At 37.5% G+C, this 22,983-nt stretch overlaps 3 protein-coding genes across 6 annotated transcripts; 1 reads left to right on the top strand and 2 right to left on the bottom strand.

The window, feature by feature from the left end:
• Window positions 1-361: 361 nt before the first annotated feature.
• On the top strand, window positions 362-2,890 carry LOC130976550 (uncharacterized). Of its 2 annotated transcripts, none has more exons than XM_057901439.1 (8): window positions 362-594; window positions 673-1,292; window positions 1,374-1,496; window positions 1,587-1,710; window positions 1,920-2,017; window positions 2,193-2,229; window positions 2,346-2,496; window positions 2,656-2,890. In XM_057901439.1, the coding sequence occupies exons 1-7, from the start codon at window positions 561-563 to the stop codon at window positions 2,462-2,464; spliced, it is 1,155 nt and encodes a 384-aa protein (XP_057757422.1). In that variant the 5' UTR covers window positions 362-560; the 3' UTR covers window positions 2,465-2,496; window positions 2,656-2,890. The 2 variants fall into 2 exon arrangements, with proteins under 2 accessions (XP_057757422.1, XP_057757421.1); XM_057901438.1 differs by having other exon boundaries at window positions 1,587-1,728.
• A 639-nt stretch (window positions 2,891-3,529) lies between these two features.
• On the bottom strand, window positions 3,530-10,719 carry LOC130973631 (clathrin interactor EPSIN 3-like). Of its 3 annotated transcripts, none has more exons than XM_057898249.1 (14): window positions 10,367-10,719; window positions 9,410-9,492; window positions 9,276-9,327; window positions 9,011-9,090; window positions 8,853-8,931; window positions 8,490-8,573; window positions 8,205-8,350; window positions 7,579-7,908; window positions 7,256-7,297; window positions 7,077-7,169; window positions 6,796-7,004; window positions 6,118-6,299; window positions 4,533-5,832; window positions 3,530-4,408 (listed from the first exon to the last, which is right to left on the bottom strand). In XM_057898249.1, exons 2-14 carry the CDS (start codon window positions 9,442-9,444, stop codon window positions 3,921-3,923), a joined length of 3,120 nt encoding a protein of 1,039 aa, XP_057754232.1. In that variant the 5' UTR covers window positions 9,445-9,492; window positions 10,367-10,719; the 3' UTR covers window positions 3,530-3,920. The 3 variants fall into 3 exon arrangements, with proteins under 3 accessions (XP_057754232.1, XP_057754235.1, XP_057754234.1); XM_057898252.1 differs by having other exon boundaries at window positions 4,533-5,829; XM_057898251.1 differs by having other exon boundaries at window positions 9,410-9,487.
• Window positions 10,720-17,261: 6,542 nt separating this feature from the next.
• On the bottom strand, window positions 17,262-21,305 carry LOC130976392 (extensin-2-like). Its single transcript, XM_057901244.1, has 3 exons — window positions 20,402-21,305; window positions 17,757-19,498; window positions 17,262-17,656 (listed from the first exon to the last, which is right to left on the bottom strand). Exons 1-2 carry the CDS (start codon window positions 21,246-21,248, stop codon window positions 17,793-17,795), a joined length of 2,553 nt encoding a protein of 850 aa, XP_057757227.1. The 5' UTR covers window positions 21,249-21,305; the 3' UTR covers window positions 17,262-17,656; window positions 17,757-17,792.
• Between the last annotated feature and the right edge of the window lie 1,678 nt (window positions 21,306-22,983).

Below are 22,983 nucleotides of genomic sequence, written 5' to 3'. Positions count from 1 at the left end.
GTCTCATCCAATCACAGCTTGCCACGTGTCAAAACGCCCCCGCGTGCTGATTCATCACGCCCCCAACGTGATAGGCCCACGTCAGCACGCCCCCCCGTTCTGCATCAGCACGGCCCCCACGTGCTGCTCCAAACGACGAACCACCATCTGCCACGTCAGCACGCCCCCCGCGTGCTGACGTCATCACGCCCCCCACGTAAAACCCTCTTCCTCCAACCACATGCTGCCACCTCAACTTCACGCCCTCCACGTGTAGCCTGCACCCCGCCCCCTGCGTGGTGGCCTTCACCCCAAACCCCCACCTAGACGTAAAACACATATTTCCTCCATAAAGAAGGAAAACACCACCTTGAAAACCATATTTAAATTCATGAGCCAAAGAAAGTAATTAATTATAGAATAATTTTCTGACCAGTACAATGTCAGTAAATATGTATTTTACGGAAGGTGAAGATTCTCTGATTCCCATGAATTTATTGGGATTAGGATTATCGAACTAGATAGAGCGATTGCAGTGTGCAGTGAGCAACCATTCTTACAGTTACCAACACAGAGCAGCCATGGCGGGTTTAGCGGTCAACAGCGGCAGCCACGGTGAGCTTCTTGTTCTGTTTCTGTTTCTGTTTATGCTTTAACTTTTTGAGTGCTGAGCAATCGAAATCGAAATCGTAGAGCCGGCGGCGAAGGTGCTCCGGAGAATCCTGGAGAGCCCGGGGGTGCACCTAGGGCCAGCATGTTTCGATGGTCTGAGTGCGAAGCTGATAGAAGGCGCAGGGTTCTCGTATTGCTTCACGAGCGGGTTCTCGATATCGGCAGCGAGGTTGGGGTTGCCAGACACTGGGCTGATCTCTTACGGTGAAATGTTGGATCAAGGCCGCCTCCTTACTGAAGCTGTCTCCATCCCTATCATTGGCGACGCTGACAACGGCTATGGCAATCCCATCAACCTCAAGCGAACCGTCAAGGGCTTCATCCGAGCTGGTTTTGCCGGAATCCTTCTTGAGGATCAGGTCTCTCCCAAAGCATGCGGCCACACACGGGGAAGGAAGGTGGTTTCCCTGCAAGAGGCTGTCATCAAGATTAAAGCCGCCGTCGACGCCAGAGCTGAGATCGGCTCTGATATTGTCATCGTTGCCCGCACTGATGCTCGCCAGGCTGTCTCCCTCGACGAAGCCCTCCTCAGGACTAAGGCATTTGCAGATGCTGGAGCCGATGTTCTCTTCATTGATGCACTTGCTTCTGTTGAAGAGATGCGAGCTTTTTGTCAGGTTTCTCCTCACATTCCAAAAATGGTATGCTCTTTAACTCTTCTAACTCTACTCTCCTCCACCCGTATTTACATCAATTTTTGAGATCAAATGTCACGAGTGCAGGCCAATATGCTTGAAGGTGGAGGCAAGACACCAATACTCACTCCTCAGCAACTTGAAGACATTGGTTATAAAATTGTTGTTTATCCTCTTTCCTTGATTGGTGTCTCTATTCGAGCAATGCAGGTCATATCATTTACCAACGCATTCACCAATCATTATTCAGTTGAATAGTTTTCTGGATTGAGATGAGATATGCCATGGTTGAATTTGTAGGATGCACTCGCTGCCCTTAAAGGAGGCCGCATTCCTCCTCCTGAAAGCATGCCGTCTTTTGAAGAAATCAAGGATATCGTAGGGTTCAACACCTATTATGAAGAAGAGAAGCGTTATGCCACAGGTGCTTCTTCAGAGGGAGGTTGAAGAAACAACTCTTGACACTAAATAACAACCTATACTCTTATAAAAAGGGATAAGAATTATAGTGTGATGGCTGTAGGCTTTTTAGACTAATGGAATCTACTCCATTCTTGTGGAAGTTCCATATCTGCTTACTTTTTTGTTTTCTTTTTTTGTTTTTAATTTAATATATATCATTATTCATTATAGATATTTCAAGGGACCCTTCTTCTGGGGTGCGACCTCAGACGCTGAGAGTTAAAGTAGCTGACAAAGATGGGCTTGAGAAACTTGATCTCAGGATTCCTGTAAGTAGTCATTCTCTCCTCTCTCAGGTGCAATACATTTATTTGGCTTTAAGAAGTATCCTTTTAACTTAAGAGTGCTTGGGAACTTCAAAAGAAAAGAAAAGGGTAGTGGTTAATGCTAAATACTGATTCCTTATCTCATAAGTCACAATAATACATACACTTTGCTATACAGGCTGGATCTTTGGACGGGCTCACAAATATAGTTCCTGGTACTATTAGTATTTAGAAATTCTTCAGTAATGTTTTAAGTAGACATCCCTTCTAAATTTGGGTAACCTTTTTGGTATTAATTTATGTTTTTGTTTTTATCATTTCGTTATAAAAGCTTTGGCTGGTGTGAACATCAAAGAACTGGTGGATGATGTAGTTGAGGGAAATGGGGGGAAAAAGCTGTTAGATTTTAGTGACAGTATGGATGAAAGGATCCAGGTATTTCTGGAGTGATTCCATAGTGCTCGAGTTTCTTGGTTCCAACGGTAAGTTTGTTCTGCACTTCTTTGCATTTATTTGATGAAATATTCTCTCATTTGACTTTATTGGATCCACAGTTCAACACACACTCATGCACGAAAGTAATGTGTGAGGAACATTTTGGTGAGACAACTTATTGCTTATAAGTTATAATGCTGTCACAGGAAATCCCATGACAAATTAGCTGGAGCTGAGGATTGAGAGATACCATGAATCCGGGGCATGTAGTACTGTGGTTATTGACAAATTGTGTAAAGATGTATTACTTTACTTTTAAGGGCATGTTGAAAATACCTTGTTTCTATCATCTGGGTAATCTCATAAACGCGAAAGCAATACCCTGTGTATTAATTATGGTTGTGAAATGTTGAGAAACAATGTCATGGATTAGTAGTTTTCCGAGCAACTATGGTGATTTCCACCATCAACTTACTCCACCACTTTTACCTTGTGATGCTCCTGTGGAACAAAATTCACTATCACTGCCAGAGTCATCTATATAATATATAATTGGTAATCATTTGTTATTACTTATCATGATAGTTCCAATGGGAAACCAATATTAGCATAAACTATGAACCCGCAAGCAAGCAAGGGGAAAATACTTAGTCGAGAATTATATGCAAAAACAAAAGTAAGCAGAGGCATCTCTATTTGCTGGTTCTTAAAGTATATGTTCAAATGATTTTTAACCAACATCCCACGGACTGCTGCTGTGCACTGCTGAATTTGAAAATGATCACAAATTTGGATCTGAAATCACCTTTTTTAAGTTAGATATCGTGAAAGTAAGGGTAGCACACGGAATTCTGATGGCAAAAACAAAAAGCATGGCATAGGATTCGTCCAGTGTCCAACGTCGAAGGGAATGCATTTACACCATTTAAAATTTTAAATACACATAAAGGCTAAAGCAACATGATATAGACGTAATATATTTAAAAGGTACTATTTCATTATATCAAATATTAACGTAGGCGTAAACCATTGAATTGCATTCTTGAAATGCAAGGTAACGGCGTAGAAAATAGTATACAATTGGGGGAAAAAGAATATATTAATAAACAATCTCTTGTTCAAAAAATTGAGGAAGAGGCAAAGGGAGCAGTAACCCGAGCAAGGTTGCTCGCTCTATCCATTCATTGGTACACAGAGAATACTGGTTGATGCTCAGAGCACCTAAAGGAAGATGACCCTCTCTAAGAAAAAAGAATGGTAATATTATAACAGGAATAAGCATACATCACAGTGGGTCACTTTACACAAATTACAACTATAGTTGAAGATACACTGCTATAAAATTCATGTCACCATGTGGATTGTGAACCACTAGCAGCATTGGCATTAGACATCTCATCTCTCAACTTGTAACAAAACATCCAAGTGACTATACTTCACCATGCTCTCTAGAATTGAAGTTCGTTCTATCTCACCGGTAGCCACCATATGGCTGTTGGGCATAACTACCCGGACCCATCATGGGGTTATTATAGTTACCCGGCATGTTAGACCCGGGAGGCATTCCAATAGGGGGTTGCATTTGGACTCCTTGCCCCATACCCATTCCCATGCCCATTCCCATACCCATGCCCATTGATGGATTAATGCCTCCGTAGCCTCCCATACCCATTCCAGCACCAGGGCCATTGTTCATTCCTATTCCCATTCCCATACCAGCACCTGGGCCATTGTTCATGCCCATGCCCATACCCATACCCATTCCAGAACCCATCATAGGATTTTGAGGAGTCCTGAGAGCACCGGCACCAGCCCGGCCTATACCTGAACCTGCTCCCATCGCTTTACCCATAGTCACAGTTGATGTTACAGCTGTAGTGGTAGGCTTCTCCATTCTCTTCTCCTTCCTATTTATGGAATCAAAATCAACCCCAATATCTGCTAATGGATTTGTTTTAGCTGCATGTAAAGAAGGATTACAAGTTAATAGTTTATCCATAAAAAGATCAACATGTTAACTGAAACAGGGTGCATAAAGTGAAATGTCATAAACTTGAGAGGCTGAGAAGGTGTAAGCACTCACGTCCAGATATATTCAAATTAACCAGTCCCCTGCTCAGTGTATCTGCCCAAACTGTTGATTTTGTTTCAAACTTGTCCTTCGCGGGTTGAGATACCATAGGACTTGAACTGGTTGAAACAGCATATGGTGCAGCACTAGGACCAAGTGACTGATGGGGAAGTGGTGAGCTAAGGTGTGCAGCACTCCCCTGTTGTCCCATGAAGCTCTGGCCATTAAACTGTGCTGCTTGTGGCGTTGATGAGTGAGACACCATATGGGAAGTAGTGTGGGGACTAGATCCACCATAATTGATGAAGTTCGTGTTCTGTGATAAATGTCCTGTTGGAGCTTGGGGAGCTACGTGTGAAGGAATAGATGCTGTAGATCCTTGTGGCAGGTAGCTCCCACTGTTCATAGCACCGTTATACCCATTTTGAGATTGAGCAGATGCATGTGGAGCTCCTGAAGTAAAAGATCCATCCTGGGGGTGGAATGCACTATACATATGACCACTTGATTGTGCAGGTTGACCACCTTGAGAAGTAAAAGGTGGCAGCATAGAGTGGCCAGTTGATGATGAAAATGCATGCAAATCAGGTTGCCTGGCATGAGATAAAAAGGGTTGTGCATATTGACTGGTGGGAGCTGATAAGGTTTGCTGGGGAAATTGATCAGTGGGGACTGAAACAGCTTGTGAAGGCTGACTGGTCGCAGCAGAGAAACCAAGCTGGCCAAGTTGGCCAGTTGGTTCAGAAAAAGGTAATGGCATTTGGTTAGATGAAGCTGGAAAGGAAGGTGATGGTTGGGCAACTGCAGGAGCTGAAAAGGCTTGCTCAGAAAATTGACCAGTAGGAAGTGAAAAGCCTTGAGAAGGTTGACTGGTTGTGGCAGAGAAACCTTGCTGGCTTAGTTGACCAGTTGGTTCAGAAAAAGGTGATGCCATTTGGCTAGATGAAGATGAAAATGGAGGAGGATATAGAGCAACAGCAGGAGATGAAAAGTTGTGCTGTGAAGCCATCTCTGGTGATGGTGCAGGAGGAAGAATGTCTGCAAGAATGTCAATTTCCTGCTGTGGAGACGAGAAATCTTGGGACAAAAACTGAGAGTTTGAAGAGATATGATGAGTGTCACCAGGAGCAGCTGCAGAGTATGGTACAACAGAAAATGAGTCGCCAAATCCAAAGTTTGTGACCGAATCTGCATTAAGGCCACTTGACTGGGATGGGCCCAGATTCTGGAACGTCTGTGGTTGAGATGGAGCAGCATCATTGTTAGGAACAGCCTTGAATGGCGTATCACCAAATGGATCTTCAAAAGACTGCTGAAAGGAGAAAGCAAAAACGCGCACACACAAATTAGGAGAGGGACACTTTCTTACAATAATGAGATGAATAAGTAACTAAAATATTATTCAAACATAATTGCTTGAACAGATATGCCCTTTGTAGAAGCTAAAAACTAATTTTTAGAATTCTATCAATTCCCTTATTTGGTTCGCAAACAAGACTTCTTTAACGAAAGCTCCCCTGCCTACACGTCACAATCATATTTCTAAGAGAATTCAATAGTTTCTTATACCAGCACAATCACACACCTACGGACCTACCTGATCGAAATTAGACCCAGGTGACGGCGCTGCCAAGGAAGCTGTCGAACCAGTGTTTGCATTGCCCTCATGAGTGGCAATTTCTGCCACAGCTGGCCCAAGAGGCAGTGCATTTGATGAGAACGGATCTGGCAGGGAGCCCAGAAAGTCCATTTCAACATTATTAGAAGTTACTGGGCTACCTGTGAAGAAAAATAAGCATACCATGAATACAAAGCCAGCTAAATGTTACTTGAATAAAGCAGCATTACATTAAAAACAGCTTCTCAGGACCATTAATGACTGTGCATGAGAATTCAACAATGTCAATTAGGATCATGCTGTTGTTTTAGAAGGTTAGATGGACTAATGTGGTGTCCAGAGTGGTATATCTTATAGTTGTATTGAAATGTCTACAACACTGCTCAAAACACACATAAATAAAATGAGAAAATCACAATTATGATCTACAGTAGTCGATGGTCAAAATTTTTCCTTGTTGGTTGCATATGTCCACAAGTAGATATGAAAAGATATTTTAACTCAAAATGTTTATGAATTCTTCAAACAAGAAACAGTAAGGAACTTATACAAGCACAATGAAGAGCAGCAGCAGCAGCAACAACAACAAAGACTTGTCCTACTAAGTGGGGTCAAAAGACACCATTCCACCCTGTCATGATGAATAAATACACACACCTGTAGTGGCAACACGGGGGTCAAAGAAATCATCAGTAGCCTCAGTTCCCTGCTTTCCAGATGCAGCTGTACTGGCAACAGCAGTTGCTTCTGTTGGATTATTGCTTGTAGAAGTAGAAGATGCAGTAGGAGCAGAGATTTGGCTGGGATTATCATTTACATGAGGAGATGAGTCTCTCGGAGCAGATGCTACTGAAGCTTCTACATCCCTACAATCAATGTAATATTAGTAACGATATCATGTTATCACATGTTATGTCCATGGTATTTAAGATCCATACCTTTCACTGTGTGCAGGGCTGCAAGATTCACCAATAGCTTCTTCATAACTAGGAGGAACACCCATATTTTGCTCAGAAAGTTTCTTCTCAAGCCTGTCCATTTGTATTGCACACTATAAATATAAATATGCCTAGCAGCAATATACATGCAAGAAAGACCATATCTATGATGGGTATACCTAGCTTCCAAAGAATTGTCTTCAGCTTTGGCACTGCTACCTCTGATAGAGAATATCATAATCAAGTTAGAAGCAACAAAAGCAAGTTTCCCCATCAAGCAATAATATCACATGTAATACATTACTAATGATAACAATCCTTATTTTCTATCAACTCAGATTGCAAATATAACTAAAAGATAAATACATATGAAGATTTATGTTTATTTTTATTGATGGGCAGACTTTTCACCGTGTTAGCAATGACCACCAAATCCATTAACATTTTCAAAGCAAAAGGTACAAAAGAATAAGTAGAGGAATGATATCAGAGGATTTCCTACCGAGATGAGTATTGGCCATCATCATCACGGTCTCTGTCAGAGCTTCTGCTTCTTGTATCATATGCGTAATCAACACTTTGACTTCTTCCTCTATAGTCATCATCCCTGTAACCGTCCCTACTATAACGTTCCTCATATTCTCTGCCATAACGATCCCCGTCACGACTATACCGGTCATCATCTCTATAACCTGGTTCTCTTTCTCTTCCATATCCATACCCATTTCTATCTTCCTCTCTGTTTCCATAACGATCATCATCATACCTATCACCATAAGCTCCACTGCCTGAACCAGGCCTATACATTCCATTGCCTGAGGTGTTGCGAAACCTGATGAATCATGTAAGATAGTTAATACTTAATAGCTCCTCGGGACCGAGAAGTCCACATACATCATTACACACATAATTCTCATATCCTACAATGTGACTGCATATTTATAATCTAGTATCCTAAATGACAATGAAACAGATTATAGATATTTTTTTACTTGGAAATAAAAAAAGAAAATATCTACTCGTACAACGCCTGATGCTTGCTAAATAATGGAGTATATATTAAACAGATACAGCCATTGGAAAATAAAGAACAAAATATAAGTAGGATGGATGAAAGAAGAAACTTACTTGTCCCTATTAGCAGCAGCCTTCTGCCTAACCTCTATGATTTTTTCTTTATCATTCACAAGGAGAACAAGGCCCTGAGATTTCTTCCTAACATTGATTCCTTGATCTCTTCCACTGGAATCAACATATTGAAATTCGGACAATGTCTGTTTGTATGACAATTACAATTATAATTCTATCAGGTTATAATCTAGTTTTTACACCAATTGAACAACCTAGAGACCTGCATGGCAATTAAACTAATAGTATACAAATTTTAAGTAGGATTGAATAAATTAAACTTACTGATATTTGATAAGCATGTTCTCTGATATCATCTATGACTCGCTCTGACCCATGAGCCACCAAGTACTCTAGTACTGTCAAAGCCTGTTATTGAACAAGAGAGCGGTTAATATGAAAATATAAGAAAAGGCTATTATCTAGAAGAGAAGGATCAGGAGTACATTCAAAAGAGAAACAGGGCAGATTAATTAATATGCAAGAACATGTAATTACTTCAAGGGATGCAAACAAGGACTAATAAATTTTCATAAAGGTGTACGTAGTTATGGGGCACATTGAAGCATTGATAAAGAAAAACACATGCAGTTATAACAACAAAAAATGAACAGGATTAACAGCATCCGGGAACAATTTGATGAAAACCTTGTAGACATGGCGCCAATTCTTTCCCGTGTCATTAACTCGCTTCCAGATTACTGACATGATCATCTGGTATTCATGACTGCAGTTGCACTAAAAAGTTAAGATTTTTCAGAGTGAAATGCAAGTTATCAAGCATAAAATTAAGAATGAAAGCTTACGGATTTCTGGTTGCCTGAGCAATATCTGAAAGAAGTGATCCATGAGGTCCCCAGGGCTCATTGCTGGTAGCATCAAGTACCTGGAACAAGTGAAGAAAACAATTTATTTTATTCAGATTTTGCAAAATAGGAAACATAAATCTTAGGATTCACTACATCTCTATCAAGAGCAAATACCAGAAGAAAATAAACATCAATTATCTTTCTACAATTTGTATATACAGAGTCCCACGGTGATGCTATAAAAGAAGGGGAAAATAATTACCTTCTGTTCAATCCCAGGAACTTTCAGAACTTTCTTATTAACACCCCTTTTTCTGCAATACAACAAAGATGTAACCATACATATATACCTCACTTTAAACCATGCATAAATAAATAATGATTAGTAATACTTACAGGTCCCTAACAGTTTGACCAATAGCCTTCTTCATTGTAGCTGGTGTTCAGTACAAGCTGTGAGCCAGTACCAAAGGACTGAACTGCCATGCACAAATAACGCCCACTTCAATTATTTTTCATGCACTAGTTCAAGAAAATCTTAGAGATTCTCAACAACATAGATGTTTTCACGCGTTATTCTCTTGTAGTTGTATGTATGCAGTGGCTTGCAGTAATATTGAGAAAATGCATGGCAAATAGTTAAGAGTCAAGTTTTGGTTCACTAATCAAATTAGAATGTCGTCAATCATAAGCAAATATCACTGTCTCCAAGGGATAGAATGATAGAATGGGCATGAAATATGTAAGAGGTGAAAATTTAGGCCTCTGGTTTGTACCGACATGCTAAGGGTTAGACAGTAAGATCAAAATTCAAAAGGAATTTAGTACCTACATGTATTTTCATAGATCAATGCGATTTCTCAAAAATATATAAAAGTTGTTCGGTTGTTCTATACCAAACCGCGTAGGTTATTGTATTTATTAGATTTAAAATAATCAAAAGGTAACAAGAACATATTGAATGACATCAAGTATGCGTCTACCATTGAAATTACATATTTTTACAATGAAAATTCAATTGAAAAGAACAAATAAACAAACTAACCAGGACTGCGCAGCTAGAATGTACAATTGAAAGCTAATATTTTGCAACAAATAATAGAATCAATTTTCAATTAAGATTGGCACCAAAATCATACAAATTAAAAAAAAATCGAGGGCGAGGCAAAATGAAGCATGAAAACGGAGATGAAAGGGCAACAGGAATCAGACCCGGAAAGGAAGGTGAATGGTTGATAACAAAAAATAAATAAAGGAGTGCAACAAACAAGAGTGCATTAAAGAGAAGCTGTAGATCCAACGCATTGAGATAGAAAAGAAGACAGATCTGGGAAGAAGGAAATGAGAAGGAACCTGATCCAATCCGATGGGACAAATTCGTCGGCAGAAACGGGAAAAAACTCAAGGTTGGTGTGAATGCCAACAACGTCTCTAAACAGAGAGGAGAGAGAGATTGCAATTTGCAATAGCTCTCTTCTGAGTTATGCTTTGAACGATAATAATAATAGTAATAATAATAATAATAATAATATGTGTCTCAAAAACAATTGTAATTAATTAAATTGATATTAGGTTATGCTCTATGGAGGTGAATGAAAGTATGAAACACAAAAATGGCCCCGTTGTCTGCTCTGCTGTGCTGCCCCTCTCTCTCTCTCTTTCTCTCTCCAATTTGGGAGTTAATATCTGAAATGTAAGAAAAATTAATGAACAGCAAGACAGCGCAACTTCCACGCAGAGAATCAAGGAACAATACTTTTTGGTTTTGTATCTTTTATTTTTAAACTAATTACTTAATTAAAGAATTATACACCACTTTCATATAAAATTAAAATGTGTTAGGAATATAATTTTTTATTTTTTTAATATTTGCAAGTATCATTATTTTGTAGTTGTCAAAAGAAAGTAAACTACTTTACTTTCATTGTTTTAAAATAAAATTAAAATGTGCTAGGATAGTATAGTAATATGGCAACTTTGACCCTCCTACGTACACATCTTTAAAAGGTCAAACATGACAAATAGTTTTGTGTAATGCATTTAGACTATAATTTTGACATCTTTTGAAGCCAAGAAAGAAGACTTGGCACAGTAGCTGATATCTAACATTGATAGGAACATAATACATAGCATGCATACATCATCGGTTAATTATTAGCAACACACATAGTCCATATCAATAGAAAAACATTTATGAGTGTATTACAGTTATATCCATCTATTTTATCTAATATAAAATGTGAATGATGTTAGGTTGGGTCTATTCTAGACTCTAGTCCAGTAGTTTAGAAAAAGAACCCCACTGTCTGCGCTGGTATGTAAGTTGGTATATATATAATGGTTATTGCTGTGGTATCTAAAAATATTTATCTAACTTATTAAAAAGGGTTAAAAATTAATATTTAATTTTAAAAGTATAAAAATAAATAATTATTAAATATTTAAAAATTATCATAAAAAATAAGTTAGATAAAAATTAAACACCAAATTATAAGCATCATATAATTCACCATATATAATACACTATTCTTATTATGTCTACAAATATTTGTTTAATTTATTATTTAATCATTAAAATTTTATTTTTAATTTTAAAATATACAAATAAATAATTATTAAATATTTAAAATTTATTATAAAAAAATAATTAGATAAAAATTAGAAACTTAATTATAAATACCATAAAATTCATTTATATAATAATATTTTTTTTACTTAATCATTAAGAATAATAAAACTTTATTTTATAGAAGCAACTCATCAACAAATTAAAGAAAAGAATATAAAGGCACTATCTAAATTCTAAAGATCAAGTATGCATTATGCATTTGACGAGTACACCAACTTTGCTTTATGATGATAGGGCTTTTCAGTCAATCCACATCCTGCTTTTCAATACGCATGCAATAAGTTTTCTCCACTTTTTTTTTTCTATAACAAAGAAAACTATAAGCCAATGCAATTCCAGTTTTATTAATCAAAACAATTCTATTCATAAAAAGTAGGCCAAGAAAGAATGCATTGATTATTTATTCAGACGTAGTTGCACAAAATTCGTTAGCGATTAAGAGGTGTGAATGATTTAATTTTTTGGTTGATGCACACAACATCATAAGAATTGTGTGTTTGATGATCAGCTTGGGGTTAATTGTAACTAGTGTTAGTAACCCGTTTCACGGGACAGACTTATTCAAGTTAATATTTTTTTATGAACATTGGAAATAGTTTGTCGACCTTTATAAACGATCATGAAATTTGAAAATGAGTATGATCATCATATACAACAACTATGATTCTATCCTATGGTTACATATGAATTATATCTTGAGGAATAGTGTATATGACTCAATCTGAAGGTTTCATCTCTCCCGCTCATCCTCATTATGTATGTAAGTTTTAGAGATCTCTGTATGAATTAAAACAGATATTTCGTGCTTGGTTCACTAAACTCAAGATCACTCTCAATACTTTTCGATTCAACAATACTATTTTCGACAATTTTCTCTTCACTCGGTTCACTACATCCTTAGCAATTTATATTCTTGTCTACGTGGATGATATCTTAGTCATTGGTAGCTCAGATTCTGAAATTTCCAGCCTAATCACCCAACTTAACTCGATCTTTTCCTTAAAGATCTGGGAAAAATGACTATTTCTTAGATATCGAAGCCATCAAGAGGACTAACAATGAGATACTTCTCTGCCTGGCTAAATACATTAAGGAGCTGCTTGCAAAGGCCAGTATGCATGATGCAAAGACCATGTCCACTCCAATGGCTTCAAGCTTAAAGCTCTCTGCACATGATGGTGAAGAGTTTCCAAAACTAGAATTGTACATATCCATTGTGGGAGGCCTCCAATACGCAACAATCACAAGACCCGATATCACGTTTGCTGTCAATAAAGTCTCGCAGTTTATGCACCACCCTCTAGACAGTCATTGGAAGGCTGTCAAAAGGATACTCAGGTACCTAGCTTGTACATCCCAGCATGATTTAAGGTTTCAAAGGTCGAGTAAATGCAGAATTTATGGGTTTAGTGATTCAGATTGGGGAAGTGATGTTGATGATAGGAAGTCTACTAGTGGCTTTTGTGTTTATCTTGGACCAAATCTAGTCTCTTGGTCAAGTAGAAAACAACCGGTGGTGTTTAGAAGCACCATAGAAACTGAATATCAAGAAGTAGCATCATATCTTACTGAGATTATCTGGGTTCAAAATCTGTTAAGTGAGATGAGAATAACATGTACCACTAAGCCCAGTCTCTACTGTGACAGCCAAAGTGATGTACTACTGACAGCCAATCCAATTCTTCACAATCAAAGCAAGCACTTTGAGCTGAACTTGTATTTTGTGCGAGACTATGTCACCCTACCATCAGCTCTCCTAGACACAGCGTGGTATCCGGACTCAGGAGCCTCGCATCACATTACCTTTGATCAAAGCAACCTTGCCACAGGATCAGACTATGCAGGCACAGAAAAAGTATATGAAGGTAATGGTCAAGGTATGAAAATTGAGCATATTGGAAGTTCTTTCATGCATGCATCTTTATCTAATAGACCTTTCGCACTTAGAAACCTACTGCATGTACCTACTATCTCTAAAAACCTTGTCAATGTTGCTAAGTTTGCTTTAGACAATGCTGTGTTCTTTAAATTCTTGCCTTATGTTTGCAATGTCAAATGCCAGCTATCCAGGAAGATACTCCTTCAAGGTTTTCTTAAGGACGGGCTATATAGACTTGAAGGGATTCAAGTTATCCCAAAAGCTACTAAACCCAATCTTTTACACTCTCCACTCACTATACCAACCTGCAACATCACTGAAATTCCTAAATAAATTTCTAAACAACTACAGCCCACAACCCATGATCCAAAAGAAGAGTCCAAAAATTCTGCTCAACCTTTCATACCCTCAACTTTAGCTATCACAACCCTGAATTTAGACACCTCACCTGAAGCCACACTCCACGCTACTACCAAAACGGCCTTACCTGCAATTAGTCCTCCAATCCCTTCTCCAACCATAATGGATTTCAGTTCCATTCAAAGCACAAGCCTGCATGAAAAAGACAAAAAAAATTAAAAAGTCAAAACTATGTTAAAATCTACAGCTTTCTATGCAGTGCAGACCCTGCTCTATGTAAAAAGGAAAGAGAAACACCAAACAATAATAGTCTTGTTATTGAGTCTGTATCAAAGAAAGTTGGTCATGTAGAAGCAAACATCACTTGTAAAAGAGTCAGTGATATAGCTCAGCAGTGGCACAGAAAATTAGGCCACCCGTCTGATAAAGTAGTTACTCTTGTAATGAAACAATGTAATGTACCAAATTTGAATAGTGTAATAAATAAAGATAACCTTAATCCATCTCTTTGTCATGCTTGCTGTATAAGTAAAATACACCAATTACCCTATCTTGATTCTTGTACATCTTATGCACCTTTAGAATTAATATTTTCTGACATATGGGGGGCAGCACCAGTATATAGCAGATCAGGCTTTTGATATTTCATCTACTTCATCGATGCATGTACCAAATACACTGTCACTTACCTACTTAACACCAAAGCTCAGGCATTTAAGGCATTTCAGCAGTTCAAAACTGCCACTGAACTAAAAACAGGACAAAAGATCAAAGCATTGCAGACAGATAATGGAGGAGAGTGCATTTCCCTTGCATTCAAACAGTTTCTTACTGAGCAAGGCATTCAACACAGGCTCACCTGTTCCTACTCTCATAAGCAAAATGGCACTGTTGAAAAAAAGCACAGACACATTGCAGAAACCTCCCTTGCCTTACTAGCACAAGCTAACCTACCTCTCACCTTTTGGGAAGATTCAACCATGATTGCCACTTACCTCATAAATAGGTTACCCATCCCAACTCTTAATAACAAATCTCCATTAGAAGCCCTCACCCACACTGTCCCAGATTTTGAACTCTTGAAACCCTTTGGTTGCACTTGCTATTCTCTTCTACAGCCATACAATGCACATAAGTTTGACCATAGATCTGAAAAATCAATCTTTATTGGCTATGCTATCGATCACAAAGGGTACAAGTGCTTATTTCCAAATGAAAAGGAAATTATCTCAAGGAATGTGGTCTTCAATGAATCAGAATTCCCTTATCCTCACCTATTCAATACCCCCTCAACCTTGCCCCACCAATTCACAATCCTAATATTCCTCCCTGTCCAAACCTCCCTCACCCTCTTCCCTCACCACATAGACCTACAGCAAGTACTACTCTAGCAAGCACCACTCCCACTCTTCCCCATCACTCCATACCTACCTCTTCCTCTCTACATTCACCTCATATCTTGCATTCTATGAATGATGCTTCCAATATTATCAATGACATACATGAATTATTACCTACTGCACCTGTATATATCTGTGTCTTATAATTATGTTTCTGTTATTTTTAACTCTGTGATTGCTGCTAACATTCCTCCCAGCAATGTTTCTTCTGTTGCAGATGCTCAGCACTCAGCCAGGATTGAGACTATGCTGCCAGCTCCAGCAGCGCTACCATTGAATCAGCATCCAATGCAGACAAGAAGCAAATCTAGCATCTTTAAACCTAAGACGTATGCAGCAGTTGTGCAAACGGGAGCTACTATTCCTTCTTCGCTGCTGCCCCACACAGTACCCCAGGCCCTCACTTGTCCTCATTGGAGGAATGTGATGGAGGAGGAGTATGCAGCCCTCCTACAAACTGAACTTGGCAGCTAGTTCCCAGGTCGGCTCCCAGCTCCGCACCCATTATCAGCTGCAAATGGATTTTTAGAATTAAGCAACACACCAATGGTACGATCCAAAAGTACAAAGCCCGTTTGATAGCGAAGAATTTTCATCAGAGGGAAGGTGTGAACTTTGACTAGGTTTTTAGTCCGGTTGTGCGCCCTCCTACTATCAGGGTCATGCTCAGCTTGGCATTAGCGAAAGGATGGCAAATCAGGCAGTTCGACTTCAACAATGCGTTCCTGAATGGGGATCTTGAGGAAATAATGTATATGACTCAACCTGAAGGTTTCATCTCTCATCATTTCATGACATGGTGGTATCAGAGCTCTATGTCTGAAAGGTCAAAAGTTCGATTCTTGGTGAACCCCCAAAAGAGAAAAAAAATTGCATAAGGCAAATAAAAGAGAAGAGAAGACCTATGCAAAATCAAACAAACCCAAAAGAGGCTCTTTTGAGGGAGAGTGTTAGAGATATAACCATTAATATTGCCTTCTCCCATTAGCTTAAGCTTTTGGGATGAATGGTTTCATGACATTATATGTATTGTTGTTTTATGTTGGGGTATATTGGTACATTATTAACTTTACAATTTAAGCAAATTTTTTTAATTAACAAAATAAAAAAATTAAAACGCTACAAAAAAAATTAAAATTTGTTATGACTCTTTTGAAAGAGAATTGGTTTAACCATTAATGGAGTATCATTAGAAATCATTAAAAAATGAAATATTATCTTATTAACGTAAACATCAAAAAGCTATATAGTAAAAACATAAAAACACAAATTAGATATAATATACATAAAAAGTTGGTATGAAAAGGAAATAAGTTAATGTTTTGGTGATAAACTGATAGTTGCCGTAGGTAGCTAAGTTTTATATTTTTTGAGTTAGAATGTTGATTCAACTAATCAAAGATATTTTATATGCAAAACATTTTAGCATTATTTTCAGTTCACCAACTACAGAAGTATAGGTATAAAAATTTCAAGCACAAATCCTCTTACTAGTTAATCTCTTTTAACACTTCATATAGATATAGTTCGTATATATACATCTTTAATAATTCTGTTCCCCGTTATATGAAATGTATTTATCTTTTTGTGCAGATTTATTATGTACGTTATAATCATGATTATGAAGATATCCCGTATGTAATGCTTGTGGCGGGTGCACCTAGCCTGCCTTAGCTTAGATAGGAGGAGGCAGTCATCATTCTCCTTATTATTATTCTCATTATAAATCTTGATTATGAAATTATTGGTTAAGCGACCATGCAACAAGACTTTGCCCTTTAATTTAATTTCCTTTTAGTAGAAGACAAGAGAATAATAATATTTTAATTACTTGTTATATAAACAAAAAGCAGCAACTGCCGCATCTGCATCTTAATTGTGGCTCTATTGAGAACGCCATCTCGAATTTTCCAAATGATCAAATATTACCATATGCTTTGCTTATTAGGGAAGAAATTAAACAAGAATTAAAACAGTGCAGACTAAGTAATATATATTATGATTACTCTTATTGCAAACGCGTATTAAGAAGATACAATTAATAAAAAATGCCACAATAATTGGAAATAAACATACAAAGAACGTACAAATGATAATATTAATTTATGCATAAACAAATAAGAAATATACATCTCTCTACTGCACTTTTCACCTTGACTTGGCTTCTAAGTTTCAAATCTGATGGGGCTTGTTGTTGCCGATTTTTCTTGAACTTATTAAGCACAGGACATGTAAGATTGCTGTCCAAGAAACAGAAGCAGCAGCCTCACCCAAATAGCGAACCTTGTAGCTTAGAGAAATTATGTTATTCAAAGAACTTGGATATGAATAATGTTTTACTTTGCTGCAAATAAAAGACTTTATTCCACTAGAACCTGAAATATATGTAACAACATATAATATAATCACTACTCTGTAAATCAATCAATTACGTACATACTTAACTATCCTTTTTAAGATAATAAAACTACTTACATGATTTATCACGATTTGTGTTTCTGCATTCTAACCTCACTTGTAGATTGGTGGTGGTGGGGAAGCATAGATGTACGCCGGTGGCGGAGGAGACTTGTAAGTGTATGTGGGAGTAGGAGTTGGGGATGGAGGAGGTGGTGAGGTATAGTGATATGGTGGTGGTGGAGATGGGGATGGTGGAGGAGGGCTTACGTAATGGTAAGGTGGTGGGGGAGACGGTGATGGTGGTGGAGGAGATTTGTAGTAGTAGGGAGAAGGAGGAGAAGGAGATGGTGGAGGAGGACTCTTGTAGTAGTAAGGAGGTGGTGGAGAAGGCGAAGGAGGTGGAGGAGATTTGTAATAATAAGGAGGAGGTGGTGATGGAGATGGTGGTGGAGGTGACTTGTAATAGTAAGGAGGCGGTGGTGAAGGTGATGGTGGAGGTGGTGATTTGTAGTAGTAAGTGGGTGGTGGTGATGGAGATGGTGGTGGAGGACTCTTGTAGTAGTATGGAGGAGGAGGTGATGGTGACGGTGGAGGAGGAGATTTGTAGTAGTAAGGGGGATGTTCTGGCGATTTTTCTGGAGGAGGAGGAGACTTGTAGTAGTATGGAGGAGGAGGCGATGGAGATGGTGGTGGAGGTGACTTGTAGTAGTAAGGAGGTGGTGATTTATAGTAGTAAGGAGTAGGGTGTGGCAGTTCTTTAGGTGGGGGAGGGGATTTGTAGTAGTATGGAGGAGGAGGAGAAGGTGATGGTGGTGGAGGTGACTTGTAGTAGTAAGGAGGTGGTGGTGATGGAGATGGTGGAGGTGGTGATTTATAATAGTAAGGAGTAGGGTGTGGCAACTCTTTGGGTGGTGGAGGGGATTTGTAGTAGTATGGAGGAGGAGGAGAAGGTGATGGTGGTGGAGGTGACTTGTAGTAGTAAGGAGGTGGTGGTGATAGAGATGGTGGAGGTGGTGATTTATAGTAGTAAGGAGTAGGGTGTGGCAATTCTTTAGGTGGTGGAGGGGATTTGTAGTAGTATGGAGGAGGAGGAGAAGGTGATGGTGGCGGAGGTGACTTGTAGTAGTACGGAGGTGGTGGCGATGGAGATGGTGGAGGTGGTGATTTATAATAGTAAGGAGTAGGGTGTGGCAACTCTTTGGGTGGAGGAGGAGATTTGTAATAGTAAGGTGGTGGAGGAGATGGTGATGGTGGGGGTGGAGACTTGTAATAGTATGGAGGAGGAGGTGGAGACTTATAGACATAAGTAGGTGATGGTGGGGGTGGAGATTTGTAATAATATGCTGGTGGAGGTGGAGATTTATACACATATGCTAGTGATGGTGGAGGAGGAGACTTATATACGTAAATGGGTGATCGTGGAGGTGGAGACTTATATACATAAGTGGGTGATGATGGAGGAGGTGGTGAGTTGTAATAATATGGAGTAGGTGAAGGTTTGTGATTGTGGTGGTGATTGTGCTTTTCACATTCTTCATATGACTTCTTTGAAGCATAAGCAAATGGCTTAGCCTTGAAGACAACTTCATACTTGTCCTCAGACTTCAAAAACAAGTGAGTTCCATCGTTCAACAAGGTAGGGATGTTGCAAGGTGAATCCTTAGGAGGAGCATGGAGCTTAGCCTTGCACACTGCAGATCCATATTTCACATAATCAAAGTCCTTCAAGGTTATACTGTATTTTCCATTGATCTTTGTTGTACCATATGCCTTAATGCTTTTACTTCCTACTTCACATGTCACTTCCACAACAGCTCCTGTGTCATAATTTAAAAGTTAACATGAATGGAATATACATAGAAATCAAATCATAATGGAAAAGTATAGATAGATAATGAAAATATTAAACAATGTGAACAATAGATATATTGGATGTTTATTTCACTAGGTATATGAATAGTTATTTTAATATTAAGATTTAGGTGAGTAATTTAGAAATATAGTATATTTTTATTTAATTGATGATTGTTTATATTGTTCAAAAAAGTCATTAGTTATCTAGCATAACCCAATCATAATTCATACATAAAAAACAATAAGGCAAAGGATTTTGCTAGGTAAACAATAGTTTGTGAACAATGAATTTTAGAATTGTCCAATAAAGTAAAAATATACTACACTTTTAAATTATTCACCTAAATCTTAATATTAAAATAACCATCTGTATACTTAATGAAATAAACATCTGATATATCTATTATTTATATTATTTAGTATTTTTATTATTTACCTATATTTTTCTTAAGGCAAATTGCATACTAGTAGTTTTAAATGTTATTTACTATAAGATTACTACTAACAACTAACCCTTCTAAAAATTAAAGTTACACCATTCTCGTAATATATATTGCATTTGTTGATAATAAACAAAATCGTTTTCAGACAAGGAAAATTGTGCAAAGTTATTGTTGACCATGATAAAATAATAGAAATATGAGTTTTTTTTTTTTAACTGAATTTTAAAGAAGTATATAGAAAAGTCATTTTGCTTCTCCAAAAAGTAATGAAAAAGCACATTGCATCAATTAAATAGTACTAAAAGTTAAACTATAACCCAATAAAATAAAAAGAAAGAATACTTTCATACTAGAAATTAAATAACATCTATAAACGGATAGAAAAGAATAGTATTAAAGAAGTATATATGAATTATAACATACCTTTGAGGTGCTTCTTGTTATGAGATTTTTCGGGGTACGCCCAGTCATAACATTTGTAGCAATAGACTTTACCTACAACCTTAACGACCAGCTGGTGATGGGGGTGGTGGTGATATACAACTGGTGGAGGAGGAGAATTGTAGTAGTAAGGTGGAGATTTCACTGGTGGTGGTGGAGACTTGTAGTAGTAAGGTGGATGAGGCACAGGAGATGGAGGAGGAGGTGATTTATAGTAGTAAGGCGGAGGAGGAGAAGGTGAAGGTGGTGGTGGAGATTTGTAATAGTAAGGTGGAGGCGGTGATGGAGATGGAGGAGGAGGTGACTTGTAGTAGTATGGCGGTGGAGGAGATGGAGAAGGAGGAGGAGGAGATTTGTAGTAGTATGGCGGTGGAGGAGATGGTGACGGAGGTGGTGGAGACTTGTAGTAGTAAGGCTCCTTAGGTGGGGGTGGAGACTTATAATAGTAAGGTGGGGGAGGAGATGGTGAAGGTGGTGGTGGGGATTTGTAATAGTAAGGTGGCGGGGGAGAGGGGGATGGTGGTGGGGGAGATTTGTAGTAGTAAGGTGGTGGGGGAGAGGGTGAAGGTGGTGGAGGAGACTTATAGTAGTAAGGTGGAGGCGGAGAGGGGGAGGGTGGAGGAGGAGACTTGTAGTAGTAGGGTGGCGGGGGAGAAGGTGAGGGTGGCGGAGGAGACTTGTATTCATAGGGTGGTGGAGGTGGAGAATTGTAGATGTAAGGATCTGCAGCTGCCACATTATAGGAAATGAAAATAATGGCGAATGCTGCAGTAATGGGCATTTGTGGCCAAAGAAGCCCCCTCATGGGGCCTTTGGCACCGCCGGACATTATAATTATTGTTCAGAGACGGTGGTGTGTTTAATTCCTTGCTTGAAAACTTACTCAAAATGCTTACTACTTATATACTAGTAATTTGCATTCAATCTATCCATTCATTCGCTTTCATGCTCATTTTTAATTGATTCTTTATTTAAATCAACATGATGATGATTGATGAACCTTCCCTACTAGACTAGGTAGCTGGCCTTGCATTGTCAATTTTTTTTATGTATCTTAACCTTCCCTTCATTTTTTATTATTCCTCCAAATGGCTCCGTTTGTTCTAACTACTCTTTTAAATAAACATAAAATTATCACACAGCATCTAATTAATTAACTCTTCATATGAATATGATGCTACAATTAATTATTAATAATGCATTAATTAAAAGAATTGTATATATGTGCTCCCAAACAAACATTTCGATCTCATCTTATCTCTAGCGAGTCCTAATCAACTTAACTGCCTCATGAGTTGCCTGCCTCTCTTGACTACTATACACAGATACACATGATCAAACTTCATTAAAATACACATATAAATGAAAGCTTCATTAATTAAATGTTCTTTTATTTCTTTCCCATTAGAGAACAAATGACTGTAATTAAAAGTTAAAACAGTAGTTGAAGCCCTTGCAGGCTGGAGGCAGCTGCGCTGTGCTATTGCAAACTTTGTATCAACCTTTTTTGTTTATCTCTTTCTTTACCGTTTATAATAAATGACAAATCAAAACAAATTAATAAATCTGCAATGCAAATTCATTGGTTATTGCTTTTCCTTATTCTGCTAAAGTATTACTCCTATAAATATATGCAACTATAAAACTGAAATAAATGAGAAAAAATATTATTGTCTGTCTACTACTATTCATTTGTGATACCCTAATTAACATGGTACAACATTTGTAATGGTTTTAGCTACGTGGATAATATGGAAAAGAGCGAAATTAATAATGACAAGTTGTACTGTAATAAGTTCATCTAATAATTAATAATTAACTTACTTTAATTTACTTCTTTCTTTTCTTTGGTTTTCTTCAAATAATTAAGTATATGTAGTTGTTTTCAGCTAGCTAACAATGTATTTATCAATAACATTCTAATTAATAAGAATGGTATGTGAAAGTTGGAAAGAAAAATAACATACTATGGGGTGCCGGGTGGGAGAGAAAGCAATAAAATAAATTAACACGAAAAAATATATAAAATGTAATAACCATTTCTAAATGAACTACATTTCGTGGACTACCTGACACCTGTGATCACAAATTAAAATTAGTATTAATAGTTACGTTCCTATTATTTAACAACCATTTTCTTAATGTTTTCTTTCCTTGATTGGTCTTGTGGGAGAACTTCTGAACACATTCAAGTTATTCAAATGATTAAATAAATAACTATTTTGGCACTCCAATATTTATTTTTGATAGATAAATTTTTAAATATTAATTCTATTTGATAATATAATTTAAAGTTTTAAAATGATGAATTACTATTAATCTATTTTGTTAAAATAAAACAAAAATTATAGTCTATTTTATTAAAATCAAAATTTTTTAAGTTCTAAAATAAATATTTATTCAAAATAATATTAAGAAGACAAAAAAAATTAAAATTTATCTTATTTAATATTTATTAATTATCACAATAATTAATAAATACTAAATAAGATAAGTTATTACTGTTTTTTTTTTTTTTTTTTTTTTTGTTATCGAACATTTCCCATATATGTAGTACAGCTATT

The sequence above is a fragment of the Arachis stenosperma genome, chromosome 4, assembly GCF_014773155.1.
Source record: "Arachis stenosperma cultivar V10309 chromosome 4, arast.V10309.gnm1.PFL2, whole genome shotgun sequence".
NCBI classification, from domain to species: Eukaryota; Viridiplantae; Streptophyta; class Magnoliopsida; order Fabales; family Fabaceae; genus Arachis; species Arachis stenosperma.
Note: the sequence above shows the minus strand (reverse complement) of the source record. Positions and strands in the feature narration are given on the sequence as shown.